The following is a 16,033-nucleotide window of genomic DNA, read 5'->3' on the forward strand; positions in this document are numbered from 1 at the left end:
GTTGCAGTGAGCTAAGATTGTGCCACTGCACTCCAGCCTGGATGACAGATTGAGACTGTCAAGAAAATATATATATATATAGAAAATGTATAAATAACTCTAATAATTCAATAATAAAAAGATAAATAACCTAACCAGTTAATAAATGGGCAGATGATCTGAATAGAGAGTTCTCTAAAAACAATAGACCAATGGCTAATAAGCACATGAAAAGATGCTTAACATCATTACTTATTAGAGAAATAGCAAATCAAACCATGATGAGATATCACTTCATGCCCACCAGCATGGCTACAATAGAAAAGATAGACAATACCAAGTGTCAGCAAGGATGAGGATAAATTGGAGTCCTCATTCACTGCTGGTGAGAATGTACAATGGTGCAGTTGCTTTGGAAACAGTTTGACAATTCCTCAAAAAGTTAAACACAGAGTTACCATATGATTCAGCAATTTTACTGCGGCAAATACCTAAGAGAGTTGAAAACATATGTCCACATAAAAATCTGTATGCAAATGCTCATAGCAGCATTATTCATATAACCAAAGGGTGATGAATAGAAAAACAAAATGTAGTATATCCATACAATGGAATATTATTTGGTCATAAAGAGTGATGAAGTTCTGATGCACGCTACAACATGGATGAACCTTGAAAACATTATGCTAAGTGAAAGAAGTCAGACACAAAAAGCCACATATTGTATGATTCTACTTATAAAAACAGTCCCGAACAGGCAAATTCATAGGGCCAAAGTAGATTCATGGTTTCCAGGGATTTAAGGGAGGGAGGAAGCGGGGTGACGGTAAATGGGTATGGTCTTTCTTTATGGAGTAATGAAAATATTCTGGAATCAGATAGTGGTGATTCATTCATAACTTTGTGAGTATACTAAAAAGTATACTTTAAAATAGCAAACGTTATAGTACCTGAATTATATCTCAATAAAGTTATTATCTAAAATGAAGAAAAAAACTTAGTATCAATCCTTTCCCCCATCCTAGACCAATTAAATCAGAATTTCTGGAAGCGGGAGGACCTGGGCACAGATATTTTTTCATTTTAAAGTTCTTGATATAAAGCCAGCAACGATTTTTTAAAAAGAATTTTGTAGAGATGGGTTCTTTCTATGTTGCCCAGGTTAGTCTTGAACTCCTGGGTTCAAGCAGTCTTCCCGCTTTGGCCTCCCAAATTGCTAGGATCACAAAGGTGTGAGCCACCATGCCTGGCCAGCATTGTTGATTACATAGGAGACAAAAAGTTACTATTAATTTAGTTCTATGCCATTCCCTTCTTACCAAAACCAAAACAAAACACCTGTGTGTATGAATTCAAATTCAGTTAAATTGTAAATTTCGTTTAAAAATGAATCGGATTTGTTTGGTTCTTCAGTGTGCGTATACGGATGTTGCTTCAAATAAACTTAAAAGAAATACAAGTAGGTAAATAATTATGAACACACCCCAAAACAAGAACAAAAAAATGCTTTTGTTTGCATTGAAATTTGAATCAAAGACACAAAGTGGTTTGTTGTTTTAGAAAAATTCTTGAGGGCCAAGCACAGTGGCTCACACCTGTAATCCCAGCACTTTGGGAGGCTGAGGCGGGTGGATCACCTGAGGTTGGGAGTTCGAGACCAATCTGACCAACATGGGGAAACCCCATCTCTACTAAAAATAGAAAATTAGCTGGGCATGGTGGTGCATGACTGTAATCCCAGCTACTCGGGAGGCTGAGGCAGGAGAATCACCTGAACCCAGGAGGTAGAGTTTGCAGTCAGTTGAGATTGTGCCATTGCACTCCAGCCTGGGCAACAAGAGTGAAACTCCATCTCCAGAAAAAAAAAAAAAAGAAAAATTTTGGAAAGTCTCTTGGTTGCAAAGTTGATTCTCAATTTCTCAGTGCTTCAGTGGTCTCTTTCTTAGTTGGTCGTAGATAACTTGGGTTTTAGTTCTGGCTTTGTTTACCATTTGTTTGGTGACTTCAGACAAACCAGCTAATGTTTCTAGGCCTTATACAGTCATTAGAAAAGAAAAAAAAAAGTAATATTGTCATGTGCCAACGATGAGGATACCATGGGAAATGAGATCAATGTGTTCTCTTCCCTTGTGGAGATGATAACCTAATTTCAGTTTCTTTGCTTTTAAAGATTGAACTAAATGGTCTCCAGATTCTTTGATCTTTTATTGGGATAGCAGTAAAGGTAGATAATGGACCAGAGAGGTAACTCCCCTCTGGAGTCTTTCACCTTTTATGATTTAACGGAATAAATCTATGAATTTCTTGAGGAGGCTATTCTCTAATTTGGTGTGGAAAACAAATTAAAGCAAACTCTTGGGTATGTTTTTTCTTATTTCTTCATCCCACTCCTGGAATGGGCAATAAACAAAGTAAAAATGTTTCAAAATATTTTAATTCCTTTACAAAAGCCTGTATCACAACTTAAAAACAAATCTATTTGTAGGTTGGGCTTGGTGGCTCATGCTTGTAATCCTCGCACTTTGGGAGGCCAAGGCAGGCAGATCACTTGAGGCCAGGAGTTCGAGACCAGCCTAGCCAACATGGTGAAACCCCATCTATACTAAAAAAATACAAAAATTAGCTGGGCGTGGTGGTGCATGCCTGTAATCCCAGCTACTTAGGAGGCTGAGGCAGGAGAATTGTTTGAACTCAGTGGGTGAAGGTTGCAGTGAGCTGAGATTGCACCACTGTACTTCAGCCTGAGCGACAGAGCAAGACCCTGTCTCAAAAACAAACAAACAAAGAAACAAATCTATTTGTGTGTCTGTCAGGCAATAAAGCCACCTCCAAATATATCACCCAATCAGGAAATTGGCCCAATGTATGATTAATATTAATTCTTAGGAATATAGATTTAAAAATTTTGAGTGTATAGCTGTGGTGCTCAATGCCAACAGAAAGCCATGTACTGCCTCCATTGCTCCATTCAAAAGAGGATGCAAATAATATCAAAATGTTAACTTTTGAACTCTCAGTATAATTATCCCTCGAAGAGGTCCTACATCTTCTGCCAAGAGAAAACCTTTGCTGGAGATCTGTTCATTTAGTTAATTAATACATTTTTCTTTCAGGAAGAAAAATTATCCTTATATTCTTGTTCTAAGCAAATGATTTTTTCCCCCCAGGAAACAAGATTTTGGTGAAGCAGTCGCCCATGCTTGTAGCGTACGACAATGCAGTCAACCTTAGCTGCAAGTATTCCTACAATCTCTTCTCAAGGGAGTTCCGGGCATCCCTTCATAAAGGACTGGATAGTGCTGTGGAAGTCTGTGTTGTGTATGGGAATTCCTCCCAGCAGCTTCAGGTTTCCTCAAAGACGGGATTCAACTGTGATGGGAAATTGGGCAATGAATCAGTGACATTCTACCTCCAGAATTTGTATGTTAACCAAACAGATATTTACTTCTGCAAAATTGAAGTCATGTATCCTCCTCCTTACCTAGACAATGAGAAGAGCAATGGAACCATTATCCATGTGAAAGGTAACATACAGTTTTACCAGTGTACCACCCTAAAATAATGGTTTTCAAATGCAGTCCTGAAAACTAAGTCATGGTCAGTGGTGAGGTTGAGTAAGGCCTAAGTGATTTGATACTAACAAAGACAAACAATGTTTTCAGAAAATTTTTTCCTTTTACTGTAGAGGAGATTCAAGGTTATATTTTGAATATCTTTATTTTCCTTTGCTGACATTGAGTGAGAGTAAGTGATGAAGTTACCGCATGTGGGAATAGATCATTTTTCTCCATTCGAGTGGATCATGACAGAAAAGAGGTTACCATTAAAATGTAAGCCCAGGTGCCCTCAAGTAACAACTGGGTCTAATGGGTTAAGACTCAGGAAGACTTAGTTCTATTTCTAATTAATTCTTTTTTTGTGCTCCATAATCTTCCTCTGTAAAAGTACCTTTCCATTTTCTTTTTTTCTTTCTTTCTTTTCTTTTTCTTTCTTCATTTTTTTTTTTTTTTTTTTTTTTGAGACGGACTCTCACTCTGTCACCCAGGCTGGAGTGCAGGGCGCGATCTTGGTTCACTGTAAGCTCCGCCTCCTGGGTTCACGCCATTCTCCTGCCTCAGCCTCCCAAGTAGCTGGGACTACAGGAGCCCGCCACCATGCCCGGCTAATTTTTTGTATTTTTAGTAGAGATGGGGTTTCACCATGTTAGCAAGGATGGTCTCCATCTCCTGACATCGTCAGCCGCCCGCCTCGGCCTCCCAAAGTGCTGGGATAAGAGGCGTGAGCCACCGCGCCCAGCCTGTACCTTTCCATTTTCTAAAATATACAAAGAATGCTGAACTAGAAACCAGGGGACATAAAATTTGCTATTAATCAACTCTGCGATCTTGGATAAGTCACCTAACTTTTTCATAGTCAAAAACTCAGTACAACTATTAAGCGGTATTTGTGAATTAGTGAAAATAAGTCTGCTGAGCTTTTGTTGGTGTTATGTTCTGCCTAAATGTTAGGGAAAAAAATCATGATTCCTCAACCCAGAAGAATACAGTTTATTGGTAGCAGCAAGTAAAATTTGATTTTTTGGTATACTTTGTGGATATATCATAGGTTTTCCTTTTTGTGGAATGATAATAAGAAATGTATATGTTCAGTTTTGTATTGAATCCTAGCATAATGCCAATAAATGGTTTTTCTTCTATGCTGGAACAGAACCATGCTGATGAAAAATAGGATACTAAATAAGGAAAGAATCGTTAACTTAATGTGGCAGATTAGATTTTGTGTTCTGGCAAAATAGAGACAATTAATGTGTGAATATTTTGTTTGCTGAGTCCCATTTAGATTTCTAGTATCTATAATGTCCAAACAGAATATTTCACTTGTATCAAGTCAAAGGTTTAAAAATTATGCTATGTTGCTTATAGTTAAGAGTGAAATATTTTTTCCTATATGAATGATATACTACTTTAGGATAGTATTTTATATATATGTATACATACACATACACATATCATTTATAGTAGAACTGAGAAGGACACCAATGCTCCTGTACTTAGTAATTTTCAGTCCTGTCTGTATATTATAAATCTGAGTAGATTTTACAAGAAATACCAATGCCTAGTTCCAGCCCTGAGATTCTGATGTAATTGATATGGGTTGAGGAAGGGGTGCTGAACATCATTATATTTTCAAATTTCCTCAGATAATGTGCAGCTAGGATTGAAAATCAATGGACTAGAGGATTTTTGGTATGCTTTCTAGTTCTAATTTTCTCTAATTTTGAATAGAATTCTACAGGTTCCTTCTCATCCCCTTTTGATTCCTAAAGATATAAAGCGACTTGTTCATCATCATATAATCTATTAGGCAGGGTTGGAGCTAGAAATTTATTCTCTTGATTAGCAGTCCAATGTTCTGACTGCCATATTAGGCTGATGATTTTCTTAAGGCTTGAAAACATGTATATTATTTAACTTATTCCAAGGATGCAGTTTAGGGTCTAGATTAACTATCTTCTGATGGGAGAAAGGGGTAAAGTAGGTTAAGGCCATTGGAAGTCACCATTTTGAATCACACAGTAGATTCCACAAAGTCAAGTGAATACAAGTCTACCAGTGTACCATCCTAACGTAATGGCTTTCAACTGTAGTCATGAAAACTGACCAGGTCATGGTCAGTGGTGGGGTTGGGTAAGTCTCAAACAGGAAATCTATTCACTCTAAGCTGGTAATATGTTTAATATTTTTATTTCTTTCACATTTTTCTCTGATGTTCACAAGGAAGGAAATGTACTCAATTGCTATTCCTATATAATTTAATCCACTGTATTTTGTTTTTCAGGGAAACACCTTTGTCCAAGCCCCCTATTTCCTGGACCTTCTAAGCCCTTTTGGGCACTGGTGGTGGTTGGTGGAGTCCTGGCTTGCTATAGCTTGCTAGTAACAGTGGCCTTTAGTATTTTCTGGGTAAGAGAAGCAGCACTGCTTTTATGTAACTTTTCCACTGCACATGCAATCTGAACACATTCAAGAATTTTGCCTATGTGGTTTATTTTCTGTTTAATATATGATGATGATTTTCTTTTCCCCATGCTCGAGTAGGTTCTCTTTTAGCCCGTTCTACTCTATCTGAGATAAAAATCTGATATGAGTTAGATTTCCCAGAAGGCATTGAGTAGGTGGTGAGGCAAAATAAGAAGCTAAATGGGCAAATTAGGGTGAAGGGATTAGGAGCAGTTGCCTTTTTTCTCTCCATTTTGCAATATAATTACGACACATAAAACAGTTTTAATGCGTATATATGTATAAACACCTAGGCAACTTGGGAAGCTAGGCAACTGAAGCCAATGGACAATATTGGCTTGATCAAAAATCACGAGAAACTTGGCTACTGAAATTGTGTATTCAAACCTAGCAAAGAAACTAGATCTGTTTATCTGAGTCATATTTTTTTCTCCTCTGAAGCAGTTGAATTGTGTGAGGCCAAGTATGGTGCTGTCATTATGAAACTATAATGGGAGTTAGAATTTTCTGAGCTCTCACCACTGAAGTACCAACTTTTGCAAATGTTTACATAATAAATGTGGTGTATTTTTCTTTACCTTTCTCAACATTGAATTTTTGGCCTGGGTTTGAACACATTTTGATGAACGCGTTTACAGTTAAGAACGTACCCCTGAGTGACACTTGTTCTTACTCAGAAACTTCTTAGGTACACAGTTATGGTACAGAATGTATTTACTCCATGTTGTCTTTGAATTTTTTTCTAGAAGTTACATGCATGAATGAGTCATTTCTTCAATGAGAAATGTATTCTCTTCAAAGATAAAAGAGTATTTTTTTTTTTTGAGACGGAGTCTCGCTCTGTCGCCCAGGTTGGAGTGCAGTGGCCGGATCTCAACTCACTGCAAGCTCCGCCTCCCGGGTTTACGCCATTCTCCTGCCTCAGCTTCCGGAGTAACTGGGACTACAGGCGCCCGCCACATTGCCCGGCTAGTTTTTTTGTATTTTTTTTAGTAGAGACGGGGTTTCACCATGTTAGCCAGGATGGTCTCGATCTCCTGACCTCGTGATCTGCCTGTCTCGGCCTTCCAAAGTGCTGGGATTACAGGCTTGAGCCACCGCGCCCGGCTGATAAAAGACTATTTCTCTAGATAGTCTCCAAAAGACTATTTATCTTGATATTCTCCATTTGATATTAAGTACATTTGGTGCTTAATGAATGCTTATTGAATTGATGAATTGATAACCTCCAGAGAGGTCAAATTAAGGATTTAAATGAGTCTGCCTGAAGTATGATACTCATCTTTAAGGCATAATCCATATATTTACCTAATTCGTAGATGAGTCAGTAATTTCTGAAAGCCTTATCATGTGAAGTCATTCTGTTTACTATCAGCTTGATGACTGCAGGTACCGACCTGGATCCACAGTCATGCCTTCCTATTATCCAGTCTCAGATTCTTTTAGACTTTTCTTGGCCTATTGCCGAAGCTTACCTTTCAATTGTTCCCCATATGCTCCTTGCAGTTCAGAAGACCCTAGGGCTCAGATGGACATTTGTCAGGTTGCCTGTTGCTTACTCTGTACTTGCTGCAGGGTAGGAAAGAAAGTGGTCGCTTGTTCTTGGAAATTCTTTATACTAGGTATCATCTTAAGAATTTGCCTGGCTTGCCTTCTGCAAGTTGCCCAACCCTGAAGGTGGGGCTTTGGTATTGTAAAGTATTGCCTGAATTCTGCCTCTGATGTTAGTTGACTACTTTCATCTTTCCAGATCTTGGTGTCTTCATCCAACTTAACTTCTAGCTTTGATCCTCTGTGGTGTTTGCTGATGATTTTAGAGTTTTTAGAATTCTTAGCTCTTGTTTCTTCTTAATCTCTGGACATTGGCTTTTATGCCTACCGTATGGCTTTTCAATCCTCTCATTGGGAATTTCAACTTTCTAACTTAAAGGCCAGGTGCAGTGGCCCTTTGGGTACCCCTCCAGGAAAGGCATTCCCCTGTGATATGCTGACCTAGGTCAAAGTAATTTACTAGCTCTGCAGAAAGTAGTTTTGGGAACTACTTTAACCTTCAGTGGCAGAGGACACTGCTCATTATTGAAAACTTATTATAAATATGCATTAGAATGTCAGTTACTATAATGAGACATCAATTTGCTGAGTGACTTGAGTCACCCAAAGGGACAAAAACAGTTTCTCACTTTCAATGAATTTAAACTGTTCACTTTCGACTCAGACACATCACAGACATGCTGGGTTTTTCCTTGGCAGCACTACTAATTCCTAGTGAGATTCATCTTGCTTTGTTTTAAAAAAATTTATTTTTGTTTTACTTTGTCTTACAGACTCCCTGTGAATTGGGCAGGCCTGTCATTTGTGGCCTCTTGTAGTCAATTCGGTTACCCAATAAAAACTACCACTTATCTGCATCTCAAACCTGGGTCTTTGTATTCTCTTACCAAAAGAGTATAAATACAAGTTTATCTATATTTCGTAGAATAACATAGTATTTTTACTCTGGGCTCATCTTTTCCTGCTGTTGCTGTTTAAGCAACAAGTACCTTGCTGAGCTGGGCATCTAGGCCATTATGGATCCCTGGAGTTTAGCTATTTCCTGGGTGATTTTCTGAGATCCTATTTTTGGCTGGTCTGCAGTGTGCCTTGATGTAAGTTGCTGTTTTCCGGAACTTCCTGAGGGCCTATGATATGCTACTGTAGGCAGTTCTGGGTTGAGTGGGTTTCTAGGCTGAGCGGGTTTCTGGGAGCAGCTGCAGATTCTATCTCAGTTCTTGACCTGATGTTGACATTTGAGTAAATAAAGAGCTCCCTTCGGTCAAGCTGTCACAGGCCAGCACCTGTCACTGTCTTTCAATTCTCCATTCACACAGCTGTGCTGGTAAAGCTGTCTGTTTTCCTAGTCTAAAGAAATCTTTTAAGAAAACATTATGTTCCCCACTGCAGATCACAATGTGAGGAAGGTAGATAGTGTGTGTACAGGTAGTGTCTGCTTTGTATAATAATCCAGTAGATTCTTAAAGACCAGGTACTTAAGTAGATTACCTTGCGTATGCCCTGTGTGTTGCTGCTGTTCCCAGGAAACAAGGGGGTAAGGCTGGCATGGGGAGAAGGGCAAAGGAGGAATGGTTCAGAAATCACATACCATTAGCTGACATTCACTGTTGAAGGGGTGGAGATGACATAGACACATAGGGTAGGTACTTCCTGCACACATATGCACACATACTTGATAAACATGGGCGCTGTAGGTTCTTCATGGTGTTTGTTCCCAGCCATGCATTTGTCATTTTCATCCCACAGCTGTGTTTAGAGTTAGGGTGATAGTAAGTCAGTCCACCATCTGACAATCGCTTGAGGATAAGCATGGGAGTTGACTGCAACAGACCTTTCATTATCTTTGCGTGCAATGTGAAGAACCTGAGAATCAAGACACCTTTATTACTGTGGCCTCTCTACCAGCTGTGATTTGGTTTGGATGTCCAGAGGCAGAGGCTGACACTTGGAGGTTTGGCAAAGGGAGTCCGCGGGGTTGGAGTAAGTACTAAAAATGCTTCCCAGGTTATCAGCTGTTTTCTACACTCATCTGGGGACAGACATTTCCTTGGTCTCACCCCTGCCCTGCTGTGATCCTGTGCTCAAGACAGCTCTAGTCTTTCATTTACAGAAAAGATGTAGAACCAAAACAATTCTTCGTTGCAGAGGGCTACCTTGTGCATTGTAGGATGTTTAGCAGCATCTCTGACCTCTACCTAGTAGATGCCAGTAGCATCCCTCCCCATTGTGATGATCTAAAATATTTTTAGACTTCACTAAATGTCCCCTGGGACAGGGATTAAGGGAGCTTGAGGTGTCAAGGATGAGGTTAGGAGGGCTGTCTTGGGCAACTGTGTATATGGTAGTGTCATTCACTCAGATGAGAAACACTGGTAAAAAAAACCCAGCATTTTGGCGAAATCTTGAATTTATTTTAGACATGTTGAGTTTACAGTGGCTTTGAGGTTTAGTCCAGAGATATAAATTTGGATGAGTAGGTGAAGCTGTGAATGTGGATGAGATTGCCTAGGGAAAGAGGATACAGTAGAGAAGAAGGCCTAGGACCAAGCAGTGAAAAATTCTAACAGCTGGTTAGAGAAGGATGAGCTTGCAAAGGAGGCAGGGAAGGAGTGACAAGACAGGATAAAAACTGGGATGTCATAGATGCAAAGAAAAATAGTATCACAAAAAGAAAAGAGTTATCAATAGTATAGAATGCTGCTGAGAGTTGAAGAAGGTGAGAACTTAAAACATGTTAGCTATGTTTAGTAACCTGGAGGTCAGTGTTTTTTCAAGCCTTTCTTTAGCACTTACTCATGCCCCTTTGACAAGGAAGGTGTGAAGTGCTCAGGCAGGAGTGTATGGAAACAAAACCAGGGCTGAAATCATTCACTTATTTATTCATTTAGGTATCATGTCATTTATGTACAGCATTATCTACTTAAGTATCGGCCTGTATGTCAGGAACTAGGCACCTTTTTCATAATAGAGAATTCTGAATCCAGAAATCTGATGGCTTTCTGTTTTTAGATGTTTCCTGGGTCATTTGTAAGAAATGTAAAATTTTACTATCAAGTTGATCCAGAAATGATGCTCCTAACCCTTAGTCAAAAATTTTGCTAAGATTCATGGTGGGCAAAATGATTGCCCTTATTTCCCTACCTTCTGGTGGAAATTCATCCTGAGGGAACCAAGCCTATGAAAGAGAGATGAATGACAGTATTGTCTTTATAGAAATACATACCCATAAAGAAATAGGAATGTACTAGTTGTCTAGAACTGTAAATTGCCATTAGTTTGGACTCCATCTTTACAAATTTGTGATTATTCCAGACTCTGGAGGAGCTGAAGGTCCTCTTTGGTTAATTATGGAAAAACAGCTTGTTAAGTAAATGCTAATGTAAGAAGATCCAATGTGAGTAGGCTTAACCTAGTCAAAGGAGAAAGGGCCTTCAAGTGTATTTACATATCAATAGTGGATATGTTGATTAGTATGAGAGTAACAGGGATGCATTTCTCTAAAATACTTTCTTTGAGATTTTTTTGAGTTCAATGTGAAGAGTCAGTAGTTGGGTGTGATTAGTCATTACTGAAGTCCAGGGTGCTCAAAAAAGGTTAGTGTTTTAGTGTCTCTGTCATTTGACAGTTAATAATATCAATAGTTGTGTCCAAAGTCTTAGAACTCCTTCCATGACATTGTCCCTCCATACTGACACTTCTCTTATCTGCAGATGAGGAGTAAGAGGAGCAGGCTCCTGCACAGCGACTACATGAACATGACTCCCCGCCGCCCCGGGCCCACCCGCAGGCATTACCAGCCCTATGCCCCACCACGCGACTTCGCAGCCTATCGCTCCTGACACGGACGCCTATCCAGAAGCCAGCCGGCTGGCAGCCCCCATCTGCTCAATATCACTGCTCTGGATAGGAAATGACCGCCTCATCTCCAGCCGGCCACCTCAGGCCCCCGTTGGGCCACCAATGCCAATTTTTCTCGAGCGACTAGACCAAATATCAAGATCATTTTGAGACTCTGAAATGAAGTAAAAGACATTTCTTGTGGCAGGCCAAGTCTTACAGTGCCATGACCCACATTCCAACTTACCACGTATTTATTGACTTGACTGAGAAGTTAGGGTAGAAAACAAAAAGGAAGTGGATTCTGGGAGCCTGTTTCTTTTCTCACTCATCAGAACATCTCAGTCAAGCAAAGTGTGGTATCAACAGATATTTTAGTTGCAGAAGAAAGGCTAGGAAATCATTCCTTTTGGTTAAATGGGTGTTTAATCTTTTGGTTAGTGAGTTAAATGGGGTAAGTTAGAGTAGGGGGAGGGATAGGAAGACATATTTAAAAACCATTAAAACACTGTCTCCCACTCATGAAATGAGCCACTTAGTTCCTATTTAATGCTGTTTTCCTTTTAGTTTAGAAATATGTAGACATTGTCTTTTATGAATTCTGATCATATTTAGTCATTTTGACCAAATGAGGGATTTGACCAAATGAGAGATTCCCTCAAAGCAGTATCAGGTAAACCAACTTGCTTTCCTCACTCCTTGTCATGAGACTTCAGTGTTAATGTTCACAATATACTTTCAAAAGAATAAAATAGTTCTCCTACACCAAGAAAGAATATGTCAGGAAATAAGGTCACTTTATGTCGAAATTATTTGACCACTATGGGACCTGGTGCAGTGGCTCATGTTTGTAATCCCAGCACTTTGGGAGGCCAAGGTGGGCAGATCACTTGAGGTCAGGACCAGCGTGGTCAAGATGGTGAAATCCTGTCTGTACTGAAAATACAAAATTCAGCTGGGCCTGGTGGCAGGCACCTATAGTCCCAGCTACCCAGGAGGCTGAGGCATGAGAATCACTTGAACCTGGGAGGTGAAGGTTGCAGTGAGCCAAGATTGTGCCACAGCTCTCCAGCCTGGGTGACAGAGTGAGACTCTGTCTCAAACAACAACAACAAAACCACAAAATTTTTTGAGTACTATGAAGGATTATTTGTTTAACAGTTCATTCCAATCAGACCAGGTAGGAGCTTTCCTGTTTCATATGTTTCAGGGTTGCACAGTTGGTCTCTTTATTGTCGGTGTGGAGATCCAAAGTAGGATGTGGAAAGAGTGTCCATAGGAGAAGTGAGAATACTGTGAAAAAGGGATGTTAGCATTCATTAGAGTATGAGGATGAATCCCAAGAAGCTTCTTCGGAAGGAAGATGAATAGAATGGAATGATGAAATTCTTGCCATGTGCTGAGGAGGTGGCCAGCATTAGGTGACAATCTTCCAGAAGGTGTCAGGCAGAAGGAGCCCTGGTGAGAGCTCCTTTACAGGGACTTTATGTGGTTTAGGGCTCAGAACTCCAAAACTCTGGGCTCATCTGCTCCTGTACCTTGGAGGTCCATTCACATGGGAAAGTATTTTGGAATGTCTTTTAAGAGAACATCAAAGTTCTTAAGGGACTGGGTAAGGCCTGACTCTGAAATGACCATGGATATTTTTCTGCCTACAGTTTGAGTCAACTAAAATATGCCTGGGGACCTTGAAGAATGGTCCTTCAGCAGCCCTCACCATTTGTTCATGCTTCAGTTAATTCAGGTGTTGAAGGAGCTTAGGTTTTAGAGGCACATAGACTTGGTTCAAGTCTTGTTAGTAGTTGAATAGCCTCAGGCAAGTCACTGTCCACCTAAGATGATGGTTCTTCAACTATAAAATGGAGATAATGGTCACTATATTCCTATAGTATAATCTCCATGAGGGCATGTCCCAAGTCTGTCTTTGTCTCTGCCTATCCCTGACATTTAGTAGTATGCCTGACATATTTAACTATTGGTATTATTGCCATATAGATAAATTATGTATAAAAATTAAACTGGGCAATAGCCTAAGAAGGGGGAAAATTGTAACACAAATTTAAACCCACTACGTAGGGATGAGGTGCTATAATATGAGGACCTTTTAACTTCCATCATTTTCCTGTTTCTTGAAATAGTTTATCTTGTAATGAAATATAGGGCACCTCCCACTTTTATGTGTAGAAAGAGGTATTTTAATTTTTTTTCTAATGTGAGGAGGGGAGGAGTAGGAATCTTGAGATTCCAGATAGAAAATACTGTACTTTGGTTGATTTTTAAATGGGCTTCCATTCCATGAATTTAATCAGTCTCAAGAAGATCAAACTCAGCAGTACTTGGGTGCTGAAGAACTATTGGATTTGCCCTGCACCTATGCCACTGCCAGCTTCTTGGGCACACAGTTATCCAACTTATCAGATTGTATTTGAAATGACAGAGCTGAAGAGTTTTTTGAAATGGCAGTGGCAAATAAATAAATACTTTTTTTTTTTTTTAATGGAAAGACTTGATCTATGGTAATAAATGATTTTGTTTTCTGACTGGAAAAGTAGGCCTACTAAAGATGAATCACACTTGAGATGTTTCTTACTCACTCTGCACAGAAACAAGAAATGTTATATAGGGAAGTCCGTTTTCACTATTAGTATGAACCAAGAAATGGTTCAAAAACAGTGGTTGGAGCAATGCTTTTATAGTTTCAGATATGGTAGTTATGAAGAAAACAATGTCATTTGCTGCTATTATTGTAAAAGTCTTATAATTAATGGTACTCCTGTAATTTTTGATTGTAAGCTCACCTATTTGGGTTAAGCATGCCAATTTAAAGAGACCAAGTGTACATTATGTTCTATATATTCAGTGATAAAATTACTAAACTACTATATGTCTGCTTTAAATTTGTACTTTAATATTGTCTTTTAGTATTAAGAAAAATATGCTTTCAGAATAGATATGCTTCACTTTGGCGATGAATCTGGAGAGAACTTGCTATTTAAAAGAGGTGTGGGGTAAATCCTTGTGTAAATCTCCAGTTTAGCCTTTTTTGAAAAAGCTAGAGTTTCAAATACTAATTTCACTTCAAGCGGGTTACATTTCTGGTTTGTTTGCTTGACTTCAGTCACAATTTCTTATTAGACCAATGGCTGACCTCTTTGAGCTGTCAGGTTAGGCTTCCCTGTGTGTTCTGTGTCATGTGAGTGCTCAGAAATTTGAGAGAGATCCAACTTCAGCCTTGACCGCATCAGTCCCTCAGGTTAACTAACTGAGCCACCAGTCCTCAGGGCTATTTTAATGAGGATATTGATGGTTAAATGGATGTCTCATCCCTTATCCCAGCCATTTGCACTGCCAGATGGGAACTATACCAGACCTGGACACTGATCCCAAAGTGCTAAAGTAAACTACATCCTGGAGATTAGAGATGGTGCCAATAATGGACCCAGAACCAGGATCTTGATTGCATAGACTTATTACTAATCCAGGTCAAAGACAGTGACATAGATTCTCTCAGACCTGGGGTGAGGGAGTCTGTGTTATCTGCAAGGCCATTTGAGGCTCAGGAAGTCTTTCCTATAGATACATGCATACTTTCTGACATATAGGAATGTGTCAGGAATACTCAACCAGCACAGGCACGTTCCTACCTCAGGGCCTTTACATGCCCTATTTACTCTGTCTGGAATGTCCTTCTGTAGATGACCTGGCTTGCCTCGTCACCCTTCAGGTCGTTGCTCAAGTGTCATCTTCTCCCCTAGTTAAACTCCCCCATACCCTGTCTGCTTTCCTTGCTTATTTTTCTCCATAGCATTTTACCATCTCTTACATTAGACATTTTTCTTATTTATTTATGGTTTATAAGCTTCATGAGGCAAATAACTTTGCTTTGTTTCTTGCTGTATCTCCAGTGCCCAGAGCAGTGCCTGGTATATAATAAATATTTATTGACTGAGTGAATAAGTTTTACATGGCCTTATGTAACGGTCAGTCTAAATGTTATAATCATACTTTGAGAGGGAGAAAGCCAGTTCTATTTTCTACTTTCCTGTTAAGAAGTCCAAAAATTCATTTTATTAAAAAAACAGGAGGTAAAATATATACACAGCCAAATCTGGTGAAAGAAAATCTGATGAGTATAAGTTCATTTATGTTTTAGAAATTTTTGTGCAGTGAGGAAAACCAATACTGTTAGAAAATTCATGCCAACTAAGCCACTGTCAGGAGTAAATTGATTTTCCATTGAAGTCCCCAAATTCCCTCTTAATGGAGTATTGGTTATGTCTTAAACATGTCTTTAGTTTAAGACTTCTGAAAATGTTGTCTTTGTAGTTAAAATCCCATCCCACTAGTGACCTGCTGCTCTTTTTTCTGGGGTGATTTTACCCCCAACAAATTCTATAAATGCCTTCTCTGACTCTGATTCAAAAAGTGCTCACAAATGGAAATGCTGGGGACAGAAAATTTCAACTTCTTCACCTGTCATACTCATATCATAGCTGAACACTCTAATAGCGTGCACACACACACACACACACACACCTATCATCTTGTGAGTAGGGGAAGGGAAAGGTGCTTGAATAGCAGACACAAGAGCTGGTCTAATAATTCATGCAGCATCTTCTGTTTCCTTCGTTGAAATTTTGCTCTGA

The 16,033-nt window shown here is 39.3% G+C and overlaps 1 protein-coding gene across 3 annotated transcripts in view; it reads left to right on the forward strand.

Annotated features, from left to right (window-relative positions):
- Positions 1–15,341, forward strand: part of CD28 (CD28 molecule) — a 32,599-nt gene extending 17,258 nt beyond the window's left edge. For all 3 annotated transcript variants that reach the window (XM_010352628.2, XM_010352629.2, XM_030916544.1), the window contains exons 2-4: positions 3,147–3,503; positions 5,818–5,942; positions 11,261–15,341. In XM_010352628.2, the coding sequence (XP_010350930.1) occupies positions 3,147–3,503; positions 5,818–5,942; positions 11,261–11,389 (611 nt within the window). In that variant the 3' untranslated portion in view covers positions 11,390–15,341. The remainder of the gene's footprint in view (positions 1–3,146; positions 3,504–5,817; positions 5,943–11,260) is intronic.
- Positions 15,342–16,033: the final 692 nt, after the last annotated feature.

The sequence above is a fragment of the Rhinopithecus roxellana genome, chromosome 14 (genome assembly GCF_007565055.1).
Source record: "Rhinopithecus roxellana isolate Shanxi Qingling chromosome 14, ASM756505v1, whole genome shotgun sequence".
In the NCBI taxonomy this organism is placed as follows: domain Eukaryota; kingdom Metazoa; phylum Chordata; class Mammalia; order Primates; family Cercopithecidae; genus Rhinopithecus; species Rhinopithecus roxellana.